The 26,259-nt window shown below is 39.9% G+C and overlaps 5 protein-coding genes across 5 annotated transcripts; all 5 read left to right on the forward strand.

The window, feature by feature from the left end:
* The first annotated feature begins 1,387 nt into the window (after positions 1-1,387).
* Positions 1,388-2,879, forward strand: LOC141835811 (mitochondrial uncoupling protein 5-like). The gene has a single exon (XM_074723183.1). The coding sequence runs from the start codon at positions 1,723-1,725 to the stop codon at positions 2,695-2,697; it is 975 nt and encodes a 324-aa protein (XP_074579284.1). The 5' UTR covers positions 1,388-1,722; the 3' UTR covers positions 2,698-2,879.
* Positions 2,880-6,043: 3,164 nt separating this feature from the next.
* LOC141835812 (blue copper protein 1a-like) lies at positions 6,044-6,704 on the forward strand. The gene is made up of 2 exons (XM_074723184.1): positions 6,044-6,255; positions 6,321-6,704. Exons 1-2 carry the CDS (start codon positions 6,072-6,074, stop codon positions 6,581-6,583), a joined length of 447 nt encoding a protein of 148 aa, XP_074579285.1. The 5' UTR covers positions 6,044-6,071; the 3' UTR covers positions 6,584-6,704.
* An 803-nt stretch (positions 6,705-7,507) lies between these two features.
* On the forward strand, positions 7,508-14,176 carry LOC141835813 (protein TIC 22, chloroplastic). Its single transcript, XM_074723185.1, has 8 exons — positions 7,508-7,912; positions 8,036-8,098; positions 9,943-10,017; positions 11,358-11,408; positions 12,093-12,152; positions 12,243-12,314; positions 13,623-13,658; positions 13,744-14,176. The coding sequence occupies exons 1-8, from the start codon at positions 7,532-7,534 to the stop codon at positions 13,831-13,833; spliced, it is 828 nt and encodes a 275-aa protein (XP_074579286.1). The 5' UTR covers positions 7,508-7,531; the 3' UTR covers positions 13,834-14,176.
* A 1,187-nt stretch (positions 14,177-15,363) lies between these two features.
* On the forward strand, positions 15,364-17,513 carry LOC141836703 (galactoside 2-alpha-L-fucosyltransferase-like). Its single transcript, XM_074724219.1, has 2 exons — positions 15,364-15,714; positions 15,899-17,513. Exons 1-2 carry the CDS (start codon positions 15,559-15,561, stop codon positions 17,399-17,401), a joined length of 1,659 nt encoding a protein of 552 aa, XP_074580320.1. The 5' UTR covers positions 15,364-15,558; the 3' UTR covers positions 17,402-17,513.
* A 5,244-nt stretch (positions 17,514-22,757) lies between these two features.
* Positions 22,758-24,609, forward strand: LOC141836309 (galactoside 2-alpha-L-fucosyltransferase-like). The gene is made up of 2 exons (XM_074723770.1): positions 22,758-22,945; positions 23,027-24,609. The coding sequence occupies exons 1-2, from the start codon at positions 22,783-22,785 to the stop codon at positions 24,499-24,501; spliced, it is 1,638 nt and encodes a 545-aa protein (XP_074579871.1). The 5' UTR covers positions 22,758-22,782; the 3' UTR covers positions 24,502-24,609.
* The last annotated feature ends 1,650 nt before the right edge of the window (positions 24,610-26,259 follow it).

The following is a 26,259-nucleotide window of genomic DNA, read 5'->3' on the forward strand; positions in this document are numbered from 1 at the left end:
GACAAGCTAACACCTGAATAAAGAAATTTGAACACTTTTGATATATAAAGATACATAACCAACTTAAATGAATGCAAATCCTTATATATAAATATATATATATATATATATATATATATATATGTGTGTGTGTTTTTAATTTATAATTTTAAAATCTTAATAATCTTGAACCGTGGCAAATTGTGAAGCGGTTTTGAACCATAAGCCATAACTATTTTGGACGGTTAAGATTAAGAATTGACTTGTCAAGAACCGTCAAACTAATGATTACGAACTGTTAAACTGACAATTATGAACCGTCAAACTGTTGATTTAGAATAGAGATCAAGTATACTAAAAATATGACACAGTGGTAAGATATTTAATAGATTAATCAAGTATTTAAGATTTCAATTACACTTAAAAAGGAGAAAACTTAAAACTCAACCAAATTTAAAACTTTTCCTTTTACAGGTTTTAGGATGTATTTTGTGCCATCAAGATCTAAGTGAATCAATTTCTTTTTCTTTCAATTCCAACCTAAAAAAGTTTTATTTTTTTGAAAACCCGATCGAATCTACTTTTGTTCTTGAAATTAAGAGGGTGTTAATTATAATAAATGAATCTTTTTTAGTTCTTGAAATTAAAACTTATGACTTTTTTACCAAATCACAGGAAGTCTGCGTTGACTGCCGGTAACTGCGGCCTAGAACTTTGACTCTTATTACGTTTTCTTCTTTAACCGAGTCGTTCGATGGAGCTTCATATGACCTCCATCCTTGACAGTTATAGTCAACCATTTGAAAAGTCAAGGGACCATTAAACTAGTTGACTTTTTCCAAAATCCTTGGCGTCTGTAAATACGCGTTCATACCAAGCAGCTTACCGGTAAGATGATTGAAGAATACGACAAGACATCCGCATGGTCCCTCATGGTAGGAAATACGGGTAGCTGTGGGTTTGGTGGAAACAACGGATGGTCTCGATTTGTCCGGCACATGCATTCGACGGCTTAGATGAAGCCCGTCAACCACTAGGAAAAACTATAATAATTAAGCACCAGAGACTGTTATACGTCAGCGAGGACGGAAGTTAGGCATTTAACCGGATTCCTTCCAAGCTTTGCGACAGCCAATGCCAATCTCAAGCCGTCCAGTTATGAATAGATGGTGGATATGGCTTCTTCAGAAAATGGCTTATAAATGAGTTCACAGCGGATCCGGCCTGGCAAAGACGCGTGAGCGCGCGGCCACGAATCTCCCAACCATCCACTTGCAGCGTCGGTGGCCGTCCGATCGTAGATCCACGCCGCCCGCCTGCTTGAAATATTCCAAGTCCGAGTGGAGAACAAATCGTGTGGCTGGAGAAAGGCATCGAGCCACGCCGCCACCCTCCCCGGACTCGGCCTCCCTTCCTTCGCCTCCTCTGCTTCCTTCCTCTTTCTCCTCCATCGATATGGTGTTTGGTTTTGCGAGGAATCCTCGCTATAAATGGCGTCCGACGCCTTCTCCCACAACTCGTACTTCCACACGCAGTTTCAGTATTGCATATGTCTCAAAGGCCCAGCGTGCCGCACTCTTCCTCCGTCGCCTTTGCCCTCCACTCCCATCTCTTGGTTTCCAGCGATTTGAGCCCCAACTGGTTTTAGCCTACTTCTCTCCTCAGAAAGGAGCTACATTTCCTGAGTTTTCAGGCGAAAGCTTGGATTTTGAGGATTAAAGAAGCGAGCTTGGATTGATTGAGATGGGGCTGAAAGGATTCGTTGAAGGTGGCGTCGCCTCCATTGTGGCTGGGTGCTCCACCCACCCGCTTGATCTCATCAAGGTACGGATGCAGCTCCAGGGCGAGTCCCTTAGTACGGCTGTCTCTGCTCTCCGCCCCGCCGTCGCTCTCCATAGCGGCGCCGGCGTGGCAGCTCTCCCTCACCCCCACCCTGCTCTTCCGCTGCCGCCGCGTCGCCCTGGGCCGATAGCGGTGGGGGTGCAGATCCTACGAACCGAGGGCGCCGCCGCGCTGTTCTCCGGGGTCTCTGCGACTGTCCTCCGACAGACCCTGTATTCCACCACCCGGATGGGGCTCTACGACATGCTGAAGAAGAAATGGTCCTCGTCGAGCGACGGCGGATCGCTGCCGCTCCACCGCAAGGTCTCTGCCGGCCTCATCGCAGGCGGGATCGGCGCCGTGGTGGGAAACCCCGCCGATTTGGCCATGGTCCGCATGCAGGCCGACGGGCGTCTTCCTCCGGCCGAGCGCCGCAACTACAAAAGCGTCCTCGACGCCATCGGGCGTATGGCCAGGCAGGAGGGAGTCGCGAGCCTCTGGCGCGGCTCGTCGCTGACGGTGAACCGAGCCATGATCGTCACGGCGTCGCAGCTGGCGACGTACGACCAGGCGAAGGAGGCAATCCTGCGGCGCCGCGGGGCGGGCTCGGACGGGCTGGGGACGCACGTCGCCGCGAGCTTCGCGGCGGGGCTGGTGGCTGCCGCAGCGTCGAACCCAGTCGACGTGGTGAAGACGCGGGTGATGAACATGAAGGTGGAGAAAGGGGCCGCGCCGCCCTACGCCGGAGCGCTGGACTGCGCCGTTAAGACGGTGCGGGCGGAGGGACCCATGGCGCTCTACAAGGGCTTCGTGCCCACCGTGTCCCGCCAGGGCCCCTTCACCGTCGTCCTCTTCGTCACGCTCGAGCAGGTCCGCAAGCTCCTCAAGGACTTCTGAAATCAAAACGACGACGACACTGCAGAGTGAGCTCGATATCGATCGAGTTACTACGAATAAAAAGAGAGTAGTTTTTGCAATAATTTTGCGGTTTAAAGTTCTCTCTAACGATATACATTTATTTGAGATGAAAATTTGAGGCTTTTCCTTATTTACAATAAATCAAGTTTTGCTTAAGTTTATTTATTCTTCAAAATCTCCTCCGTTTCTGTGATTCTTCTTCTAAAAATGGCAAATTTTGGAAACAAACAGATGAAGACAGCTGTAGTATCAATGGCAGTTTCCCCCATGAAGTACTACAAGCTAAGAAACTGTTATGTGAAGCAAAGATACACAGAGGAGCCTCCGGAGTATAGCTGAGTTGGTTACGACGCAGTAGAGTTGCAGAAGAGGACAAGAGTTCGAATCCTGGCGAAGCCAGGTAATACCCTCCTACGTCGTGACCAACTGCTCACAAATCATATTCCCGATTTACCTCCTCACAAATGATCATGGGACCGATCGTGTGGGGCCGCTAAGGTGGTGGATTCCACCTTTTTGTAGAAAAAGATACGCAGAGGAGACAAACTTGGATACCGTAAATGAGTTAAACATTCATGCATGAGCAAATTTGATACTTGGCCTTATAAAAATTTGTTTACTTAAATAAATAAATTTGAATATATATTGATGTGGAGGTAAATAAGAGGATTGGGTTCATGTGACAGGTCCCTGACTCGGTCAATAAGGAGTCCACGTAGGCGATCCCTTGACCCGATCAATATAGGAGTCATGTGGCATGCTTTAACACTTAGTTAGTGCAAGTATCGAGGGCTTGGTCAATGCAAATATCATCCGTCTTCGACTGTCCGAGTCAATTGACTCACCGAGCTGATCCGATTTTTCAGTGGCCAACTCTTGACCCGTAAATTTCTCAACTCTGAATCAATCCGACTTCTGAGTTGCCGACCTCATGAGCTGAGTCGGAGACTCCCCAACTTTTCGATTTCTCGAACTCCTACTGTGTAAAGGGACATAGTAAATGAAAAGACACGGTGAGTGAAGGAATGTAACAAATGAAGAGGTATGACGATTATTACAATACCCTGGATTGTATCAGTTGGCTTTCTTTTCAAAAGGTGTGTTTCTTAGATAAAGGGAGGGATACTCTAACACTCTGTTTGGATGGGGTGAGGGAAGGTTCATTAACGGAAAGGGAAGAAAGGGGAAGGAAGGGAAAGGAAGGGAAAGGAAAGGGAAGAGAAGTATTTATGTTTTCCTTGTTTGGGAGGAAGGGAAGGTTCATTAACGTAACATGTGGTACCTTGTTTGGGAGGAATGGAAAGGGAATGAAGGTTAAATATATAAAATTACAAAAATATCCTTATTTGTTAAAATAAATCTATAATAATTTGAAAATAACTATTCCAAGAAATTAATTTGAGGTAACAAATTAACATTCTCAAACAAACAAGGTAACTTAATATTCTAAAAAATTATCTCAAATTTGGATACTCCAAATTTGATATAACGTAATTTGAAAATAATTATTCGCTCCCAAACAAACAAGGTAACGTAATATTCCAAGAAAATATTACGTAATATTTCCAAGAAAAATATCCTTATTTGAGGTAACGTAATTTGTTAATGCTCTTGAGTTATATTTTCTAAGAAATTTGTGAAAAAGATTTAATATTTTAATATAAGGGTAAAATTGGAATAAATGGCTTTTAAATTTTGCTTCCCCTTCCTTACACCCCGATTTGGGGTGTAAGGAATTATGCCCATTTATGAGCATGCAAGGAGAAAGCTTACCCTTTTCTCCCCTTCCCCTCCTTAACTCACTTCATCCCAAACAAGGGTCAAGATTCTATTTCCCCTTCCTTACCCTTCTCTCCCTTTCCCTCACCTCCTCCCAAACAGAGCCTAAGGGGTATCATATGATATGCTTTATTATCATCATCTATTTATCCATCTAAGATTTATCTCATGTTGATTTCGGGACATAGCTGAGTTGGTTACGATACAGCAGAGTTGCAGAAGAGGACAAAAATTCCACCTTTTTGCAGAAGATTTATCTCATGTCATATACTTTACTCTGCTCCAATTCTCCACTTTATATTATTTAGGAGGACTTCAAGATAACTTAGACATCTAAATGACTGTACCAGAATAATTCTTAGTGAGTCCTATGATATGTGTTATTCTCTTTAGAAATTGATCACATCTCGTCTAAAGTTAATTTGAAGAAGCTAATCAGACTCGATGAAAATCAATAGAAGTAAATTCCATAGGAATTGATTCATCCCTCCCTCGTTCTTGAACCAAAACATTTATGTATTCAATTTATTAGATTATGAACGGTTCAAGAATAATCTCTATGAACAAAACTTATAAATCATATTCATGAACATATCTTTTTATCAAACTTGTAAATAAATAAAAAAGTTTTAAAACTAGATAATACATTTGTAATATCAAACTCACTAATTCACAAAACAAATTAAAAACATATATAAAAATTATAAACAATCAAACAAACTAAAAATGAAGAGGTGATAGCATTTAAACAAATCAAGTTCAAATCAAACTTAAATAAATTCAAGCAAAAAAAAAAAAAATCAAACCAAACTTAAACACTCATTTCAATGACTTATTTCATTTTAAACTCAATTTAATATGATTTGATTACCTTATAAATAAGCTTGAACATCCATTACTAAATACATCAATTCTTTAAAATGGATGCATTAATGAAGAAACCGTGCTTCTTCTCCATCAAAACATCTATATATCATAAAGAGCTCCAAAATAGGACTCCAAATATTTATTTCATGACAGGTTCCCCTCGTTGAAAGTCAGTCTTCAAGGAACTTTACTTCATCAGGATAATTTTCACGTTGTTACCCACTGCAAATGCTTATGTGACGTTAAGTTGTCATCATAAACACAAGTTTTAGAAATTGCTAACGAGAGAGGAAGTCTGAACATTAACCTTCAAAAGCAGAAGAACAACAGCAAAGTCAAATCTCTACTCCAAAGTCCACACCTACCATCCCAAATTTTCTCCTCTCTCGATCATGGTCATAATATGTAGGAGCACTAATTAACCCACTAGCGTCCCTATCGACATAAGCCGTTTATCTCTAAAACCAGAAACTCAAATACATGAATTATCAAAAAAAAACTAATTAACCCACTAGCAATAGTCCATGCTTTGTGGAGCATTACCTGAAAATGAAACACTCTTCCACTCGCCGTGTTTGACGAGGATGACCTTCCATAGTGTAAGAATTCCGAATTCCCCATCGAGTAGACCTGCCTAATGATCCTCCTCTATATAAAGCCATCTCCATTAACCTCTCTCAGCACCAATCAAGCAGTACAGAGAAGAGATGGGGTTGAGAGTTGGCCCAAGTTTGATGATAAGAGCTGCCGCTGTGCTCCTGCTTGCTTCCTTCACGAGAACAGCAATGGCTGCAAGGATAATAGTGGGCGACGACGCACATTGGACCTTCGGCTATAACTACACAGACTGGGCTATCAGAAGAGCTCCTTTCTATCAAAATGACACTCTGGGTCAGTAGTTCTCTTCCTTAACTATGCTTTGGTGGATTTTTGATGCGAGTTACTTGTTGCTGCAGTGTTCATGTACGACGCCCCCAACAGCACCACTTTCCCGCACAACGTGTACTTGATGAGGAATTTCCGCAGATACCTGGCGTGCAATCTGAGGAACGCGACGCTTCTGGCGAACGTCGTCCAAGGCGTCGGCAGCGGGTTTGAGTACGTGCTGAGGAAGAGGAAGCGACACTACTTCGTGTGCGGCGAGCACGATGGGCTTCACTGCACCGCCGGCATGATGAAGTTCGCAGTGCACCCCTTGAAGCGTTGCCACGCTGCTTGATTAAGAAGAAGATGTGACCGTTAAATAAAACAAATAGCTGAGACTTTCTATGAAATGAATTGTTGGGAACCCTCGATTTCTCAATTATGACTTTTATTTAAAGAGAAATGCTACGTTGTGCGACGAGGAATCTGACTTTTATTTAAAGAGAAATATTACACTGTGCGATGAGGAATTTGTGATCTGTGCACGACATCTGCGATCCACTGCCGCTGCCACTGCCCTCGCCGCGCCGTCTGGCCACCGCCGGCCGCCGCCTCGGGCGCGATCGATACGCCGCTCGTCGGCGCTTCGTCCGACGTCGGATTCCGATCGGATAGTGGTCGGAATCCGACGAAATTCGGTCGGAAATAGGATCAGCAGTGATAGCGCCGTTTCCGGCCAAATCGCGGCCGGAGATCTGCCGAGGAAGGACCGACGTCGCACGCCGGTCCTTCCTCGGTCGGTCTCTGACTGCGATTTGGTTAGAATCCGATCGTGATTTGATCAGAAATGGCGTCGACATCGGTCCTTTCTCGGTCGGTCTCCGACCACGACTCGGTCGAAATCCGGCCCGATCACCGTCGACAGTGGCCGCACAGTGGAGGGCGGTTGTTTTCGGCCAAATTCGTCAGATTCCGACCACTATCCGATCAGAATCCGGCGCCGACCGAAACACTGGCGAGCGGCGCGTCGATCGCGCCCGAGGCGATGGGACGGTGCGGCGAGGGTGGCGGCAACTACGATGGGTCACGGGTGTCGTGCACGGATAGCGGATTCTTTTCTATTTATTTAAGATCAGATAATTTATTTTAAATAAAAGGAAAAAAGCAAAAGAGAAGCATGAGTCAAAAGTAAATAATGAAAGAAAAAAAAATAAAAGGGTAAAAAAAATAAATTAAGGAGTAAGAAATGGCAACTTAGAAATTGAGCGCTGAGACTCTTCCCCTATCTGCCGCCCCAATCCCGATGGACTCGCCCTCGCCGCTGATCCAACCCAACCCTCTCGCGGCGGCCGCCTCCTTCCTCCGTCACCATGTCTCCCGCCTCGGCTCTGAGCTCTCTGCCCGCGTAGATCAGGGCCGCCGGTTCGTTCTGACTGCAGCATCCCCGCGGCTCTCCTTGCCCCCGTTTGCGGCTGCTTCCGTCGGGTCGGCGGCCCAAGGGAAGCATGCTTTTGATCTCGCACTCAGCGCCGACTACGTGGCGAAGACGCTGGCCGGGACGGCGGTGTACACGGTGAGCAACTCCAACAACGAGTTCGTCCTCATTTCCGACCCCAATAATAGCTTCCGGTCCCTTGGGATACTGTGCTTCCGGCAAGAGGACGCTCAGACCCTCCTCGCGCAGGTTCCTTTCTTATCTCTTGGGCCTTGGTTTCTCCGCTCCTTGTTGTATGTTATTTAGATGTGCTCATCGGCTTAAATCTCGTAACTTTTTTCTCTTAATTTTGGGGTTCCCCTCATTTTACAGGTTAAGTTGCGGCAACCCATTTTGGGCAGGGGAGCAAAAGTGGTACCCATTACCCTCGATCAGGTTTTTTTTACCCCTTCGTTTGTTTATTTGTTCCAGTTTAATCGCTCAAATAAATCTTCGCATTCATACTGATTTAACTATCATGGATTTTTTTTCTTCTGATCTTCAGTTACTGATGCACAATGTTGTTGACAAAATGCGTCATAGAAAACTTTAATGCATCTTTGAAAATTTAGTTTTTATTTTTATTTTTAAGTTCTTAAAAGAAACTGATATGCCTTCGTCCTTACGGATTAATCAGAATGGGTGAAATGTAGTTGGGAGTAGTGGTTGCTTGTCGTGTATCTTTGAACATCAAGTGTGATTTATAATGTCGCCTAATTAAGGCTTAAGATCAACAAGTAGTAAAAAAAAAGTATTTTCTTGTTATTGTTCTAGCAATCTGCTTCATTTATAAATTCTGTTCAACTTCTTTCTCAATCTTTATATACTGTAATATAACCATTTCCACATTTCTGCTAATGGCGGAACATAATTGAAAACTATTTCTTCAAACCATATTCAAGATATGACATTACTAGACATTTATTCAAATGGCATCAATATATCATTGTATTGCCCATCATTTCTGATTAGCCATTGCTTATTGGCATTGTGATCAAGGGGCTCAATGGGTGTGGCCACAAGTCGTTGCTTTATAGTTGGACACTATTGAAAGAAAGTCTTTCCTTGAGGAAGAAAACAATGACAACTTACTCTGAATGAGGTTGAGAGGTAATGCACTGCAAGGAATGTGAGTTATTATTTGGCCATAGATGACTAGGAGTCATGACTTAGGAGTAGGTAAGAATAAGTTAATAAAACTAAAATTGAACAATTTGGCCAATGAAGTGTGGTATAAATATTTACGTACATAAATATAGTGTATGAAAATGAGAATTACTAAAATAGAAAATTGATGGATTATTATTAAAGGGCAGTCCGGTGCACGATACTCTCGCCAATACGGGATCTCGGGGAAAGGTCTATTGTATATATTCTTACCCTGCTTTGCAAGAGGCTATTTCTGAGACTTGAATCAGTGACCTCTAGGTTACACAGCAGCAACTTTACCATTGTGTCAAGGCTCCTCTTCTAAATTTATGAATTATTATCTTAAGAAATTAGGTGTGGGTTCAATAGTTGTAAAACTAAGAGAAAATTTATTTGAATGTATAGATATATTCAAAGAGGACTGATAGGTTTTGTAACTAAGTTGAATATACGATAGAAACAAATAAAATTAAAACCAAGATGAATCAATAATATTGAAATTATTGAGGTGATTGCTTCCAAGTTGATATAGATATTGGAAATTACCAAGATCCTATATTCAAGACTAGCCTTTGTCAAATAGGGCTTACGACCATATTTATAGCTTTTCCATTTTTCTCAACAAACAATATGCTTTGTTCTATTTCAATTTGATTTTACATATTAATTCAGTTTGGATCATTTTTTTCTAAATCAATCTTAAAAAACTGATTTAATATAACTCAATCTGCTTCAAAAAATGGATACTCCTACTCGTATGTAAAATGACATGGTAAATTTTGTACGTACAGGATATCAATTAATTAGCAATCATACTAGTTATTATTGTTGTTAATATTATATAATATTTTCGTAGTCTTTTCTCTACCAATTTCTGCTTTTGTGGAAAAAAAAATAGTGAGGTCAATTGACCCCATCAGAAACTTCTGGTTACGTCCCTGTATTCATGTATGAAGTCATTTCCAAAGGGCTTGTGCTACACACAAGGATTACTGTTTTATTTAAGACTGCAAGTTTATTATTAAGTTTACTTTTGTTTTTCTACCATTTATGAAGTTACAGTACATTTCTCTACCCATTCCATTTTGTAGGTTTATATGCTGAAGGTTGAAGGAATTGCTTTTCGATTTTTACCAGATCCTCTTCAGATAAAGAATGCTCTGACGGTAAGTTTTTTTGTTGTTGCCACTGCTAGCTTAACATTAGATCACATAATCTATTGTGCTATTTTAGTCAGATCTGTTAGAGAAAAGTGGTTTCCTCAATAATGTTTACTTGGAGGGAAGAAGAGGGATAACAGATTGGAAAGAAGAAAATGATCGGTTGGCATGGGTATCTCTTTTTTTGGTCTCCGCTTCTATTGAAATTCGGACTGGGAAAAAAAAGGAAAAATAGTACAACCTCCTGTCCACTTTCTGTGTCCTTTTACTTTCAAGTAAATTGCCTCTTATTATCTTTCCTATCCTTTCCCTTTCCTTCCTCCCCTTCCAGTTTCCACCCATGTATTCACTCTGTCAATTTATATGATTGTCAAATACATTTGGTGTTATTTTACTCGCTGCACGAACAACATTTGACTTTACAGTTCAAACTGTAGATCTATTGAGTGGGAGCCGTACTCTGTTGACTGTTGGTTTGTCACATTGTCTTATGGTTTCCTCTCTCATGCTCTTTTGTTTGTCCTGCCGTGTACTTGGTGATGGTATGGAAACAAGAGTTAATGTAGCATGACGTCTTCATCACAACAGGTTGCAACAGATTGTTTTGCTACATAGTATGCACAATGCGTTATGGTCAGCAACCTCATACACTTAATATAGTTATGCATTGTACCTGTAACCTTACTCAAGATACTGTTCCTTTTGTAACCTACTACTCCAGTTGTATAAAGCAATCAGGGAGACTGTGCCGTTGATTTACTTCAACGCCGAGTGCTTTTGCTCGGCAAAAAGTGTTTTTGCTATTAACCTGAGATAAATGAATCATTGAATAGCTTGTAATTGTTTACTTGGACAAAAATAATTAGAAAAACAGAGGAAGAAAAATTGAAAAGAAAGTTTCTTCCTCTTCTTAGACTCAAAACTAGACAGAAAAAGGAGAGAGAGAGACCAAAGGGATGTGTGACAGGTGGTTAGATTTTGCCTATGGGTGCCCAGACTGGTTGACTGTAATTTGTGTTTATTTATATCCTCCTTCCCTTTTTCACTAATTTTAAGTAAATACAAACTAAAATATTTTCTTTGTTAGTCTTTTATTTATCCGTCCCATGAAGTTTATTATACTTTACAAAATGATTAAATGTATTAATTGCCAAAATCCTCAATCTATTTGGTATTTATCTGTCTTTTGTTTTCCTGAATCTTAATACTGATATTTCTTCTCATTCTACTCACTAGTATTTGTGATTTTTCCTTTTTAGTTCTTTTTCTTAATTTCTTACCCAAAAGATTCCTGTTTCTTTTTTGCCTGTCCTTATGGACTGCATTTTACTAGTTTCAATTTTCAGTTAAGGCCTGTGGGCATCTCAAATGGCTTTGATGGAGTTCCTGTCTTTCAGGTGCAGTCAACTATCAATTCCTTCTTTATTGATTTTATTCACCAATACTGGCTCATATGTACTGAAGAATGTACTTCTAAGGACTGGAATCAAATAATTATAGGGGTTTTTAGAAGATTTTGTCCATGTAACTGACAGTAAAAACAAAAAGTGCAGCAAGTTTCTAAACAGCATCGCGGGGTCAAAAATCAATTTTTACATTGTATTAAAATAGATGTTCCTCTATGATGCTGACAAGCATAGAGCCAAAGTCAATTTTTCAATATTTGACAATAAATGCTCCTTTGTATCGTAAGACAAACTAAATGGTATCCTTTGGTATTAGTTTCTATCTCTTTTCCCATAAAGTCTTATGATAACTAAATGTCAAGGTGCCTATTTGCTCACATAACAAAGACTATGATTTTAACTATCTCCTTTGCCGTTCTTGTTCTTCTAGTTGAAGTTGTTGCATTAACACCTATGTTACATTCATCACCACAGTGAAATATAGTAACAATTAATATGATGTTTAAAATCTCCTAGGATATTTCAAAATGGTGCTTAAGGCTAGTTGTCTTGTCCACTTTCACATTCTTTTATTTTTCAGCAATTTATGGATAGGCTGCTAGCTTATTCTTAAGACTTATTCTAATACCTCATTGTTGTTTCTTATTGGTGACAACAATTGATTTTTATGTGCAGTCAGACCTTTTGATTGTTAAAAAGAAAAACAAGCGCTACTGTCCCATATATTTCCAGAAGGTTAGATAGTATTGCCTTTGACTGCAGAAATTACACTGCAAACAAATCTGTAATATACATAGAGAAGCTTACTAATCTTTTCTTTTGCAGGAAGACATAGAAAGAGAACTGCTCAAGGCTTCCAAGGCATCAAGGGGATCAGGATTATATCAAAACATAATGGTAAGAAATTGTCTTTCTATTTTAGGGTAAACTTCTCCCCCCAATCCCTTAGACTTTATCACTTTTTATAGGATGCTCTCCAGACTTTACAAATCTTAGTTAGAATCCAACTAGCCCTTCTGATTTTCAATATCGTCGATATCTCTCCAAATTAACCTCAATGAATTTACTACTCCAACTCCATTAGGTTTTAATCTATGGATTTGCCACATGAAATGTTGCCATGTGCTTGACATTGCCACCCTTATTGGAATGAATGAAGTGGTAGATGTGTCAGAACTAGAGTGAGCTAGTTGTGGCATGGCAGGGCTGGCACAGATGCACAAGTAGTCTAGCCTTTTTTCAATTCAATAAAGAATGATGTCAATTTTTTTTTTTGTTGCAAAAGAAGAATTCAGTATTATCGTTTCTCATTTATGTGCCACTTTTTCATGATAATATCATTTCTTAATTTGCCGGTGCCATTCCTTTGTGTGTTTGTTAGCAAAAGTCAAGCCTTTTCAAAGGATTGTTCTTCGTAGTCATTTTTTTAAGTTGCTTTTTTTCCTCATTGAACCCTCATAGGTTAGCCAAAGTGTTGTTTATTTTAACAATAAAGAATATAATGTTCATGGGATGAAATAATGACTTTCCAGTCATGCAGTAGCAAAGCCTCCTTATGGCGATGTGTCAACATCTTGCTGCTGTTTCAAGTTCTTCTCAATTAAAAAATGAATGATACCTAGAAGAGGAATGATTTTGCTTAGATCAACACTCATGTCATGCAAGAAGTGATTTCAAAGAGGTGGCATGATTTATGTTTTCTTATGATTCATGATTCACAAATTTCACATGGTTTTCATGTGGAATGGCTAGGAAATTTTGAGTGAGCAAGATGGAATAGTCATAGTGAAACAAGTTTCTGTCATGAATTGTCTGAATTTGGCCAAATTTTTCATGGCATGATTTAATAATGACATGCGACGTAGTGAAGCATCCCAAAGGCTATTGATTGTACATTGCATTGTACGTTTCTAATGGATAGTCTGAGTTCTAAACTAAGTTCTCACTCCAAAAGGTCACAAAAGGCACAAGGGGCAATATGTTATACAACTCTTAGAAAGAAAAGTGTACAATCTGTGTGAATGTGAATGTTTAGTAGGAATCACCAGAGACATCTATTTTGCAAAATAGAGGATCCCTCATAACATGGCAACAACGTAAACATTGGTTAACTACGAGGCATTTCTTTAAAAAAGGGTAGATTTGAGATGGTGACCAACAAATGTGATTACCCCTTCTACTTTTAATTTCCTTATTTCCATGCAGGTCGGAAGTTTGGAAGATGTATTGAAAAAGATGGAGGTATAGTCCATTTAGTCTTTCCCAAATCCACTTAGGTTAAGGTTATGCTGTATCTAACTTCATTTCAACCTGATGCTGGTTGCAGATGAATGACAAGAATTCTGGATGGGATGATTTGATCTTCATTCCTCCTGGGAAAAGCTACACAGAACACATCAATGAAGTCGCAGCCTGATGCATGGTGTGTTGCATCGCACAGAAGAGGATACTGAGGTGAGTTGTTTGTACTCGCCTCCCCAGCTCTTAATCATACCAGGTCGTCCATCGGCTATCATTTTTTCATCATCAGACTGATGATTTTTAACTCTCATAAGGTTTATTCAAGTGAGTTTAATCTGGAGGTTTAGAAAAACTTGTTGCACAACAGCAATTTGAGGGTGCTAGGGCAAAACGAAACTTACTGGTTAGAGTGCATTGATAATACTATGCAGGGGATGAATAAATTTCGTTCTTTTCCTGTTTCTTTGGTTCATTGATGTCATTACGATAGTAAGTTATTTACCACTCACCTGTTCTTCATTGCAAAATTTTTGGCTTTAATCTTCATTTTTCTTCTGCAAAAATGCATGCTTACCATTCCTTATTAGGGATGATAATGGATCGGATTTGGATCAGATTTTATATCTTCCGTCCTCATTTCCATTTACTATATCCATCTCCATTCCCATCATCATCAGGTATTTAATTTTCATTCTCATCTTCATCTCATCGGAGGATTGGATATACATACCTCATACTTATCAGCTCATTCGATAATCAACTTCGAATGTCAACCAGCACTACTCAACTGTGATGATGTTGGATTTCAGAATCTAACACCAATTGAAATCCAACACTACAGTTAGTGTTGATTTTCAAAAATCAACACAATTAATCAGGTATTCAGGTCAGATATGAGTAAGATTTTCGACTATCGAGTTCGGAAGAAATTATCATCCCTATTCTTCATGAATGATTATTTTGAATATGATTTGGAAGTTACGATAGTAAATGGTGGTGGCAACATGATTGACAAATTTACAGATTGACTCCAATTTTGGGTCAAACAGAGACAGACAGTAAGAATTAATATGATCTGTTAATTCAATTACTAACCAAGTGGAATATATAATAGAACAAAAAAACAAGGCTAGGAAGTTGTCGATGAACTGTTAGGCAAAGTGGGGCATGTCAATTACGATTCTGCTTTCAATTTTGTATTCACAAATAGACATGAGAAATGCCACAATGAGTTACTGATACACGCAACTTTCTTCCTACCAAAAGTCAACATTGTGCTAATTTGGACAAAAGATTTGCAAAACCCTGTTGATTTTTCTTAATTTTCAGTTTTCTTTTTTTAAAGACTTTAACATTAGAATTATAATAATTTTTTAAACCGAGTTTTCTATTTTCATGAATCTGTATGAAATTATATCTACTTTGCAAAGCCGTTCAATTTTTTAAAAAAATAATTTTCATATTTGTTTCTAAAATTATACTTACTATCACTTAGAAAGTTATATGCTCAAATGTAGTATATTAATGATTCATTAGTCTTTCAATTATTATTTCTAAAAAATTCGACCAAATTTATATATATCAGTCAATTGAATTGCCTGTCAGTCTGTTCCTTTTAAATTAAACCTTGGGCTGCTAGTTTACTTTTCTCCACTTGGAGGCGGCCCCACGTGAACGGCACCGACTCACCAAATTTATTCGACGTTCAATGATTGTACCAATCAGCGTGTAGAAAAACCCATAAAGAAAACGTTGCCAGAATGCATCGGCCTCTTTCTTCGTTCCGCACTGGATTCCAGTCCTAATCGTCGACTCGTCGGCGAGCTTGTCCTTCTCCCACCGCCGTTGACCAGAGGCATCCAGATCGGACTCAAAAGAGTCACTTGGCGGTTTCTCGGCCATGGCCGACAAATTTCTCGGCGGCGCGTCCACGCGGCCGCTTCTGGCCGCCGCCGCCGCCCTCACCTCCGTCGTCCTCCTATTTTGGCTCTGGGGAGCCACTAGCAGTCTGCCGCTCGATTCGCTCATTCGCAGCAGCAGCTTCTCGCTGAGCGAGGTGAGATTCCCGCTGTTTTTTTGGCTGTTCTAAGGATTAATTGAGCTCTTTGATTTCATATACTGAATGAAAATCAAGATCATCGTTTACTAGACATCTTTTATTGTGATTAAATTGTTACTTTAATAAAGATCAGATGCCATCGTTCTTCTTTTTCTTTTTCTTTCACAGAGAAATTAAAAAGATGTCAATTTGCTTCTTTTGCGTTGCAGATCTCAAGAACTGCTCTGCAGCAGCAGCAGCAGCAGCATCTACCGGCGATCCACCGCCACGGCCGGACAAGCTTCTCGGCGGCCTCCTTAGGCCTGACTTCGACGAAGCCTCCTGCTTTAGCCGTTACCAGTCTTCCCAATTCTGGCACTCCAATCACACCCCTTCCTCTTACCTCCTCCGGAAGCTCCGGAGCTACGAAGCCCTCCACAAGAAGTGCGGCCCCAACACCGAGCTCTTCAACCGGAGCCTCCAACACCTCAACGCCAGCACCGGCGGCGGGAACTCCGAGTGCAATTATGTGGTGTGGCTCCAAGCCGGCGGCCTCGGAAATCGACTCATCGCCCTCGTCTCGGCCTTCCTCTACGCCCTCCTCAACGACAAGGTTCTCCTCCTCAGCGTCCCCGGCGACCTTCACGACACCTTCTGCGAGCCATTCCCGGACACCTCATGGGTTCTGCCGTCCAATTTCCCCATCTCCAACTTCGAGACCCATGACTTCTACGGCGAGTCGGCGCGCAGCTACGGCAACTTGCTCAAGAACAAGGTGATCAGTAGAAACAGCACCGAAAGGGCCTTATTGCCGCCTTTTCTCTACCTCCACCTCACACATGACGCCGGCGACTCCGACAAAATGTTCTACTGCGAGGACGCGCAGTCCCTGTTCCAAAACTTCACCTGGATTTTCCTGAGGTCGAACCAGTATTTCGCGCCTGCTCTGTTCCTGATGCCGCAGTATGACGAGGAGCTCTCGAAGCTGTTCCCGGAGAAGGAGACGGTGTTCCACCATTTGGGCAGGTACCTTCTTCACCCCACCAACTCCGTTTGGGGCTACGTGACGAGGTACTACGAGGCCTATTTAGCGAATGCCCAGGACAGACTTGGGATTCAAGTTCGAATTTTTCCCAACGCGCCGATCAAATTCGAGCTGATGCTCGCCCAAGTCATCAACTGCACGCTGAAAGAAGGCATCTTGCCGGACACCCTGATCGACGCGCCGGCGAACTCCTCGACGGCGATGGGAACGAAGCCGAAGGCGGTGCTGGTGACGAGTCTCCATACGGGCTACTTCGAGACGCTCCGGAACATGTACTACGAGCGGGCGACGGCGACAGGCGAGGTGGTGGGCGTGTACCAGCCGAGCCACGAGGAGAAGCAGCGGACGGAGCGGCAGGGGCACAACGCCAAGGCGCTGGCGGAGATGTACCTGTTGAGCTTCAGCGACACGCTGGTGACCAGCGCGTTCTCCACGTTCGGGTACGTGGCGCAGGGCCTCGGCGGGCTGCGGCCCTGGATCGTGATGCGTCCGGACGACAGGAACAACCCGGCTTGCCTGCGGGCGTCGTCGATGGAGCCGTGCTTCCATTTCGCGCCGGCGTACGACTGCAAGGCGGGGAGGAACGTGGACAAGGGGAAGGTGGTGCCGCACGTCAGGCACTGCGAGGATTTCCCTTGGGGGCTTAAGCTGTTCGATTAAGATCGAAGAAGATAGAATCGATGCAATGAGCTGTTCTTAATTATTTATTGTTAAAAGTTTGTTCATGATCATGAGAAAAATATTTATATAATAATTCATTTTTATTTCTATATTTCTTTCAAATTGTATTATCTCTTTGAAAATCCTGTTTTTATTTTTAGTTTTATCTCTATGTTCAATTCCCCCTTTCCTTATGGATGAAATGTAGTGGGGGGAAATGGTTTCTTGTCACCTAATTATAGCTTAAGATGGACAATTAGTTGAAAATTGTGTTTGCTCGCCATTGTCTAAGGATGTAAATGAATTAAACGTTCGTGAATAAATTTAATATTCAATTTGGTAAGGATTTATTTATATTTGTTCAATATATATATATAATTAATTAAATAAATAAGTTTTAATAATTTGTTAAATTAGATTAATAAATTTAAATATATATGTATTTAATTTGTTAATATTTATGAATAATATTCATGAATAATATTCATCAATAAAACTTTTATTAATATGTTAAATAAATAAAAAAAAATTAAAATAAACATGTTATCAAAGTCAATAGTCAATCAAATAAGTTTAAAATGTAAGCATTTTAAATAATCAAATAAGTTTAAATCGAGAGTTTGATAATATCTAAACGAATTAAGCTCAAGTCTAGTTTGAATCAAGCTCAACCTAGCTTGAACCAAACTCAAAAAATCAAGTTAAATTTAAACAATCATTTCAACGTTTGATTTTTAGAATATGACATTAGCATGACTAGCAAAGAAAACGATTTCTTTGGACCACATTCTAGAAATGACATTGCTAGACACTTATTTGAGTAGAGCCAATATAATTATATGTTATCGTATGGCTTGTCATTTCTAGTTAGTCATTGTGAACGAAGGGGACCAAATTAGTACAAATTATTGCTTAATTGTCGTACACTATTGCAAGGAAGGTTGGATTTTGCTATGATTCCGAAGGATCGACAAAATTCCCATAGTTTTCATGTCTAACACCTAGAAAGTGTGAGTCAGCATGATGGACTAGTCGAGTTAATATTAGTTCACTTAGGTCGAGTCGGATTAACATGCTACTACATAATGTGTAAATGATCGAGTCACGTTATTGACTAATTAAATAGATGGTGCTAATTCAATTACTTGCTGAGAGGAACATTACATTACAACTTGGACTCAAAGTAGGCAGGTCAAATAATTGCTTGATACTTTTGCCTGTGCTGATAATTTTGCTTTCATAAATAGAGGGCCAAAATGCCACGATAAGTTATTAACCTTCCATTATTTACTCGTTGCCTTAAAGATTATTTTTCATATTAAATCAAGGAAATTAAACGTTATATATAATTAACATATCGTTCTTTATTCTTTCAATTATATATTTTACTTTTTGTTATCCGAATGCCTTTTCTTTTACTTGCCCTTTCTACCATTTATGAATCATACTAGCTATGAACATTTTTGTGGTAAAAAGTGAAATTCATCATCTCAACGGTCCCACATAATCAGTTTCATAATCATCTATGAGGAGGTAAATTGAGAAGCTATAGTTGGCCATGCGAAGGAGGACATTGCCTTGACTTCGTCGAGATTCAATCCTTGTCCACTTCAACAATTCTGTTCCGTCGTAACTAACTCAACTATGCTTCGAAGTATACTAGCTATGAACATGCATGTTCTAACTTGTGCTATAATATACTATCGATTAGTGTTAAATCAAACAAGATCTTAGTTATACCTATATAGTAACTGTTATAATATGTAATAATTATGATTAGTAAATGTTATAATATGATATTAAAATTATAATGTGCAGCAATTATACTATTTGGATTAGTTAACAAAATAGTAATTAATTTGGATAACAAAAATGAGTAAGGTACTATTTTAATAATTAATAAAAGAGTGTTTTTCATGATTTTACTTTTTTTTATGTGTACTGAATAATTATGACAAGAAAATCAAAATCGATTCTTCTATCTTATTAATTAAAAATTCTTAATTCTACCTATTAATACGGTTAATTAAATTTGACGAGATAAAAACCTGAGGACCTTTTGAATAAACGTAAAGTTCAGGGGGTATAGTCCATTTAGTCTTTCCCAAATCCACTTGGGTTAAGGTTATGCTGTATCTAACTTCATTTCAACCTGATGCTGATTGCAGGTGAATGATAAGAATTCTGGATGGGATGATTTGATTTTCATTCCTCCTGGGAAAAGCTACACAGAACACATCAATGAGGTCGCAGCCTGATGGTGTGTTGCATCGCACAGAAGAGGATACTGAGGTGAGTTGTTTGTACTCGCCTCCCCAGCTCTTAATCATATACCAGGTCGTCCATCGGCTCTCATTTTTTCATCATCAGACTGATGATTTTTAACTCTCATAAGGTTTATTCAAGTGAGTTTAATCTGGAGGTTTAGAAAAACTTGTTCCACAACAACAATTTGAGGATGCTAGGGCAAAACGAAACTTACTGGTTAGAGTGCATTGATAATACTATGCAGGGGATGAATAAATATCGTTCTTTTCCTGTTTCTTTGGTTCATTGATGTCATTACGATAGTAAGTTATTTACCACTCACCTGTTCTTCATTGCAAAATTTTTGGCTTTAATCTTCATTTTTCTTCTGCAAAAATGCATGTGTTCGTGCTTACCATTCCTTATTAGGGATGACAATGGATCTGGTTTGGATTAGATTTTATATCTTCCGTCCTCATTTCCATTTACTATATTCATTTCCATTCCCATTCCCATTCCCATCACCATCAGGTATTTAATTTTCATTCTCATCCTCATAGCTTTGAGTGTTAATCAGCACTACTGTAATGCCATAGTGTTGATTTTCAAAAGATCAACATCAACTGTGATGATGTTGAATTTCACAAATCTAACACCAATTGAAATCCAACACCACAGTTAGTGTTGATTTTTAAAAATCAACACAATTAATCAGGTATTCAGGTCAGATATGAGTAAGATTTTTGACTCGTCTCCATACTCAGATAAAATTTTTTTCATATCCGATTGCTTAATTATTTAATCGGATTTAAAAAAATCTCTTCATATCCTCTCTCATTCAGGTTGGATATCAGATTCTCCATCATAAGAAACTATGATCCCTATTCTTTATGAATGATTGCTTTGAATATGATTTGGAAGTTCAAACAGAGACAGATAGTAAGAATTAATATGATCTGTTAATTCAATTACTAACCAAGTGGAATATATAATAGAACAAAAAAACAAGGGTAGGAAGTTGTCGATGAACTGTTAGGCAAAGTGGGGCATGTCAATTACGATTCTGCTTTCAATTTTGTATTCACAAATAGAGACGAGAAATGCCACAATAAGTTATTCACACACGCGACTTTCTTCCTAGCAAAAGTCAACATTGTGCTAAATTGGACAAAAGATTTGCTTAACCTGGTTGATTTTTCTATTTTTTAAAATTATTGTAATAATTTTTTAAACCGAGTTTTCTATTTTCATGAATCTGTATGAAATTATATCTACTTTGCAAAGCTGTTCAAATTTATTACCGATCAGCGTGTAGAAAAACCCATAAAGAAAACGTTGCGAGAATGCATCGATCTCTTTCTTCGTTCCGCACTGGATTCCAGTCCTGATCGTCGACTCGTCGGCGAGCTTGTCCTTCTGTAACGTCTAAAAAATCTCAAAAATAATTTTAAAAATATTCTATAATTTTTCTAGAATTTTAGAATATTTTTCTGAAATTTTTAGAATAGCGGAAGTAGCAAAAATAAATAGAAAGAAAAACATCCAAAGCGAGATTTGAACCCACAACCTTTAGAAATTTAAAGCCTCTAAAATATCTCCAATAACCAAACAGCCCAACAGTTTATTCCAAATAAAAAGGAACCGAAATTTTATTTATCGACGAATTAGATCTAGGCATCACTTAATATAAATAAAAGACTTAAGAGAGGGTTTTGATTATCTTCGAAAACCCTTCCCTCACCTCTCGCCCAGAACGCCGCCACCCTCTTTTCTCCTCCCTCTCGGCGCCCCAAACCCGAAGAACGAGGAGTCCGTCCCCTAGGATTACAAGGAAGATTTCCGGAGAACTTCTTCTACAAGGACGCTCCTCTCCGCGAGAAGTACGCGTAGATATAGGAAGATCGCCGAGAAGATCTTCTTCTCTAACGGAAGAATTGTAAGGAAATTAGAGCAAAAGGTAAGTACATCTCACCTGCAGTATAAGTTGTTTTCGTATTGTTCTTTCGCATGATTATGATAAGCTTTCCATGACATGATTTCTGTTAAACATGAATGTATTTATATGTATGCTCTTTTCATGACATGATTTATGTTAGACGTGAATGTATTTATGTGTTCTTTCTCTAGTATGATTCATGTTAAAATAGGAATATATATATGTTCTTTCCATAGCATGATTCAGGATTTAACCATGAATATGTAAATTATTCTTCTTATTTAGGATGGAAGTAAAGCATGATAAATGATTGATGAAAGGACAAAGATATAGTAAGTAAAAGTATAAGAACTTTATGATATGTAAAGAAATGTATTTTACTTTTAAGAGGTGGGTATCGGGCCAAAGGTTCGCCCACAATGAATTCCGGGCCAAAGGTTCGCCCATAAGGAAAGGAATTCCAGGCCAAAGGCCGCCTGATAAGATAAGTCCTCTGGTAACATTCGGTGGCTAGCTACCCCGAGTTCTATCAGAGATGCGCACATTGATACTCCGCCAGGGCCCATAAGTATGTTTAAGTATGTTTACTTATTTTCAAATGTATGACTTTTCAAATATAAAGAAACTAAGAAATTTTCTATGCAATACAAGTATTTCCATGTTCAGGTAGTTTCTGGTTAAGTACATGTCTTTATAACTACAAGTTATTTCCTGTTTAAAAGAAAGCATGCAATGATTTTCGTTGTTTTGTGAGATTAGGTATATACTTACTAAGTTTTGATTATAGTTACATTCCTTATACTGCAGATAGAGGTAAAGAAAAGCGTTAAGCAACGGGAGACAGCAGGAGCAGTGTTCGATGTGTGTGGCGGCGGAACCGCGGATTAGAATAAAAAAAAACCATACTTAGTATTGATTATGTCTTTTATATTAATTTGCTTTCGCATTTTTTTTTTGAACAATTTTTCTGTTAATTAAGAATAGTAACTTAATCTTTGAATACCTTTGGAAGTTTATGAAATTTTTCAGGATATTTTAAATAAAATTATGGATAATAATTTCTATCATTAGATTAATAATGCTAAAGTAAATAACCTTCCCTATATATGTAGGAAAGGGGTGTTACACCTTCTGCCACCGCCGTTGACAAGCGGCATCCAGATCGGACTCAAAGGAGTCACTGGGCGGTTTCTCGGCCATGGCCGACAAGTTTCTCGGCGGCGCGTCCACGCGGCCGCTTCTGGCCGCCGCCGCCGCCCTCACCTCCGTCGTCCTCCTATTTTGGCTCTGGGGAGCCACTAGCAGTCTGCCGCTCGATTCGCTCATTCGCAGCAGCAGCAGCTTCTCGCCCTCTGAGCGAGGTGGGATTCCCCCTGTTTTGTCTTTTTCTTTTTCTTTTAGAGAAATTAAAAAGAGGTCAATTTGGTTCTTTTGCGTTGCAGATCTCAAGAACTGCTCTGCAGCAGCAGCAGCATCTGCCGGCGATCCACCGCCACGGCCGGACAAGCTTCTCGGCGGCCTCCTTAGGCCTGACTTCGACGAAGCCTCCTGCTTTAGCCGTTACCAGTCTTCCCAATTCTGGCACTCCAATCACACCCCTTCCTCTTACCTCCTCCGGAAGCTCCGGAGCTACGAAGCCCTCCACAAGAAGTGCGGCCCCAACACCGAGCTCTTCAACCGGAGCCTCCTCCACCTCAACGCCAGCACCGGCGGCGGAAACTCCGAGTGCAATTATGTGGTGTGGCTTCAAGCCGGCGGCCTCGGAAATCGACTCATCGCCCTCGTCTCGGCCTTCCTCTACGCCCTCCTCAACAACAAGGTTCTCCTCCTCAGCCTCCCCGGCGACCTTCACGACACCTTCTGCGAGCCATTCCCGGAGACCTCATGGGTTCTGCCGTCCAATTTCCCCATCTCCAACTTCGAGACCCATGACTTCAACGGCGAGTCGGCGCGCAGCTACGGCAACTTGCTCAAGAACAAGGTGATCAGTAGAAACAGCACCGAAAGGGCCTTATTGCCGCCTTTTCTCTACCTCCACTTCACACATAACGCCGGCGACTCCACCAAAATGTTCTACTGCGAGGACGCGCAGTCCCTGTTCCAAAACGTCACCTGGATTTTCTTGAGGTCGAGCCAGTATTTCGCGCCTGCTCTGTTCCTGATGCCGCAGTATGAGGAGGAGCTCTCGAAGCTGTTCCCGGAGAAGGAGACGGTGTTCCACCATTTGGGCAGGTACCTTCTTCACCCCACCAACTCCGTTTGGGGCTACGTGACGAGGTACTACGAGGCCTATTTAGCGAATGCCCAGGACAGACTTGGGATTCAAGTTCGAATTTTTCCCAACGCGCCGGTCAAATTCGAGCTGATGCTTGCCCAAGTCATCAACTGCACGCTGAAAGAAGGCATCTTGCCGGACACCCTGATCGACGCGCCGGCGAACTCCTCGACGGCGATGGGAACGAAGCCGAAGGCGGTGCTGGTGACGAGTCTCCACACGGGCTACTTCGAGACGCTCCGGAACATGTACTACGAGCGGGCGACGGCGACGGGCGAGGTGGTGGGCGTGTACCAGCCGAGCCACGAGGAGAAGCAGCGGACGGAGCGGCAGGGGCACAACGCCAAGGCGCTGGCGGAGATGTACCTGTTGAGCTTCAGCGACACGCTGGTGACCACCGCGTTCTCCACGTTCGGGTACATCGCGCAGGGCCTCGGCGGGCTGCGGCCCTGGATCGTGCTGCGTCCGGACGACAGGAATAACCCAGCTTGCCTGCGGGCGTCGTCGATGGAGCCGTGCTTCCATTTCGCGCCGGCGTACGACTGCAAGACGGGGAGGAACGTGGACAAGGGGAAGCTGGTGCCGCACGTCAGGCACTGCGAGGATTTGAACTTCCGTTGGGGGCTTAAGCTGTTCGATTAAGATCGAAGAAGATAGAATCGATGCAATGAGCTGTTCTTAATTATTTATTGTTAAAAGTTTGTTCATGATCATGAGAAAAATATTTATATAATAATTCATTTTTATTTCTATATTTCTTTCAAACTGTATTAGCTCTTTGAAAATCCTGTTTTTATTTTTAGTTTTATCTCTATGTTCAATTCCCCCTTTCCTTATGGATGAAATGTAGTGGGGGAAAATGGTTTCTTGTCACCTAATTATAGCTTAAGATGACAATTAGTTGAAAATTGTGTTTGCTCACCATTGTTTAATGATGTAAATGAATTAAACGTTCATGAATAAATTTAATATTTAATTTGGTAAGAACTTATTTATATTTATTTAATATATATAAGATTAATTAAATAAATAAATTTTAATAATTTATTAAACTAGATTAATAAATTTAAATATATATGTATTTAATTTATTAATATTTATGAATAATATTTATGAATCATATTCATCAATAAAATTCTTATCAATATGTTAAATAAATAAAAAAAATTAAAATAAATAAAAAAATTTGTTATCAAAGTTAATAGGCAATTAAATAAGTTTAAAATATAAGCATTTCAAACAATCAAATAAGTTTAAATCGAGAGTTTGATAATATCTAAACGAATTAAGCTCAAGTCTTATAACTTGAATCAAGGTCAACCTAGCTTGAACCAAACTCAAAAAATCAAGTTAAATTTAAACAATCATTTCAACGTTTGATTTTTAGAATATGACATTAGCATGACTAGCAAAGAAAACGATTTCTTTGGACCACATTCTAGAAATGACATTGCTAGACACTTATTTGAGTAGAGCCAATATAATTATATGTTATCGTATGGCTTGTCATTTCTAGTTAGTCATTGTGAACGAAGGGGACCAAATTAGTACAAATTATTGCTTAATTGTCGTACACTATTGCAAGGAAGGTTGGATTTTGCTATGATTCCGAAGGATCGACAAAATTCCCATAGTTTTCATGTCTAACACCTAGAAAGTGTGAGTCAGCATGATGGACTAGTCGAGTTAATATTAGTTCACTTAGGTCGAGTCGGATTAACATGTTACTACTACATAATGTGTAAATGATCGAGTCACGTTATTGACTAATTAAATAGATGGTGCTAATTCAATTACTTGCTGAGAGGAACATTACATTACAACTTGGACTCAAAGTAGGCAGGTCAAATAATTGCTTGATACTTTTGCCTGTGCTGATAATTTTGCTTTCATAAATAGAGGGCCAAAATGCCACAATAAGTTATTAACCTTCCATTATTTACTCGTTGCCTTAAAGATTATTTTTCATATTAAATCAAGGAAATTAAACGTTATATATAATTAACATATCGTTCTTTATTCAATTATATATATATATATATATATATATATATATATATATATATATATATATATATATATATATATATTTTACTTTTTGTAAAATATCCGATTTTATTTTTTTGCCGAAAATGCCTTTTACTTGCCCTTTCTACCATTTATGAATCATACTAGCTATGAACATTTTTGTGGTAAAAAGTAAAATTCATCATCTCAACGGTCCCACATAATCAGTTTCATAATCATCTATAAGGAGGTAAATTGAGAAGCTATAGTTGGCTATGACGAAGGAGGACATTACCTCAACTTCGTCGAGATTCAATCCTTGTCCACTTCAACAATTCTATTCCGTCGTAACTAACTCAACTATGCTTCGAAGTATACTAGCTATGAACATGC

Source organism: Curcuma longa, chromosome 10 (genome assembly GCF_044706935.1).
Source record: "Curcuma longa cultivar G26 ecotype Majalengka, Jawa Barat chromosome 10, ITB_CL_G26_1.1, whole genome shotgun sequence".
Classification (NCBI taxonomy): domain Eukaryota; kingdom Viridiplantae; phylum Streptophyta; class Magnoliopsida; order Zingiberales; family Zingiberaceae; genus Curcuma; species Curcuma longa.

Excerpts from the sequence above, each read along its gene's own strand:
- LOC141835811 (XM_074723183.1), top strand. The coding sequence starts at position 1,723 with ATGGGGCTGAAAGGATTCGTTGAAGGTGGCGTCGCCTCCATTGTGGCT.
- LOC141835812 (XM_074723184.1), top strand. The coding sequence starts at position 6,072 with ATGGGGTTGAGAGTTGGCCCAAGTTTGATGATAAGAGCTGCCGCTGTG. Across the intron at positions 6,256-6,320 it reads CTATCAAAATGACACTCTGG|TGTTCATGTACGACGCCCCC; the intron begins GTCAGTAGTTCT and ends TTGTTGCTGCAG.
- LOC141835813 (XM_074723185.1), top strand. The coding sequence starts at position 7,532 with ATGGACTCGCCCTCGCCGCTGATCCAACCCAACCCTCTCGCGGCGGCC. Across the intron at positions 7,913-8,035 it reads CTCAGACCCTCCTCGCGCAG|GTTAAGTTGCGGCAACCCAT; the intron begins GTTCCTTTCTTA and ends CTCATTTTACAG. Across the intron at positions 12,315-13,622 it reads GATTATATCAAAACATAATG|GTCGGAAGTTTGGAAGATGT; the intron begins GTAAGAAATTGT and ends ATTTCCATGCAG.
- LOC141836703 (XM_074724219.1), top strand. The coding sequence starts at position 15,559 with ATGGCCGACAAATTTCTCGGCGGCGCGTCCACGCGGCCGCTTCTGGCC. Across the intron at positions 15,715-15,898 it reads GCAGCTTCTCGCTGAGCGAG|ATGTCAATTTGCTTCTTTTG; the intron begins GTGAGATTCCCG and ends GAAATTAAAAAG.
- LOC141836309 (XM_074723770.1), top strand. The coding sequence starts at position 22,783 with ATGGCCGACAAGTTTCTCGGCGGCGCGTCCACGCGGCCGCTTCTGGCC. Across the intron at positions 22,946-23,026 it reads CTTCTCGCCCTCTGAGCGAG|ATCTCAAGAACTGCTCTGCA; the intron begins GTGGGATTCCCC and ends TTTGCGTTGCAG.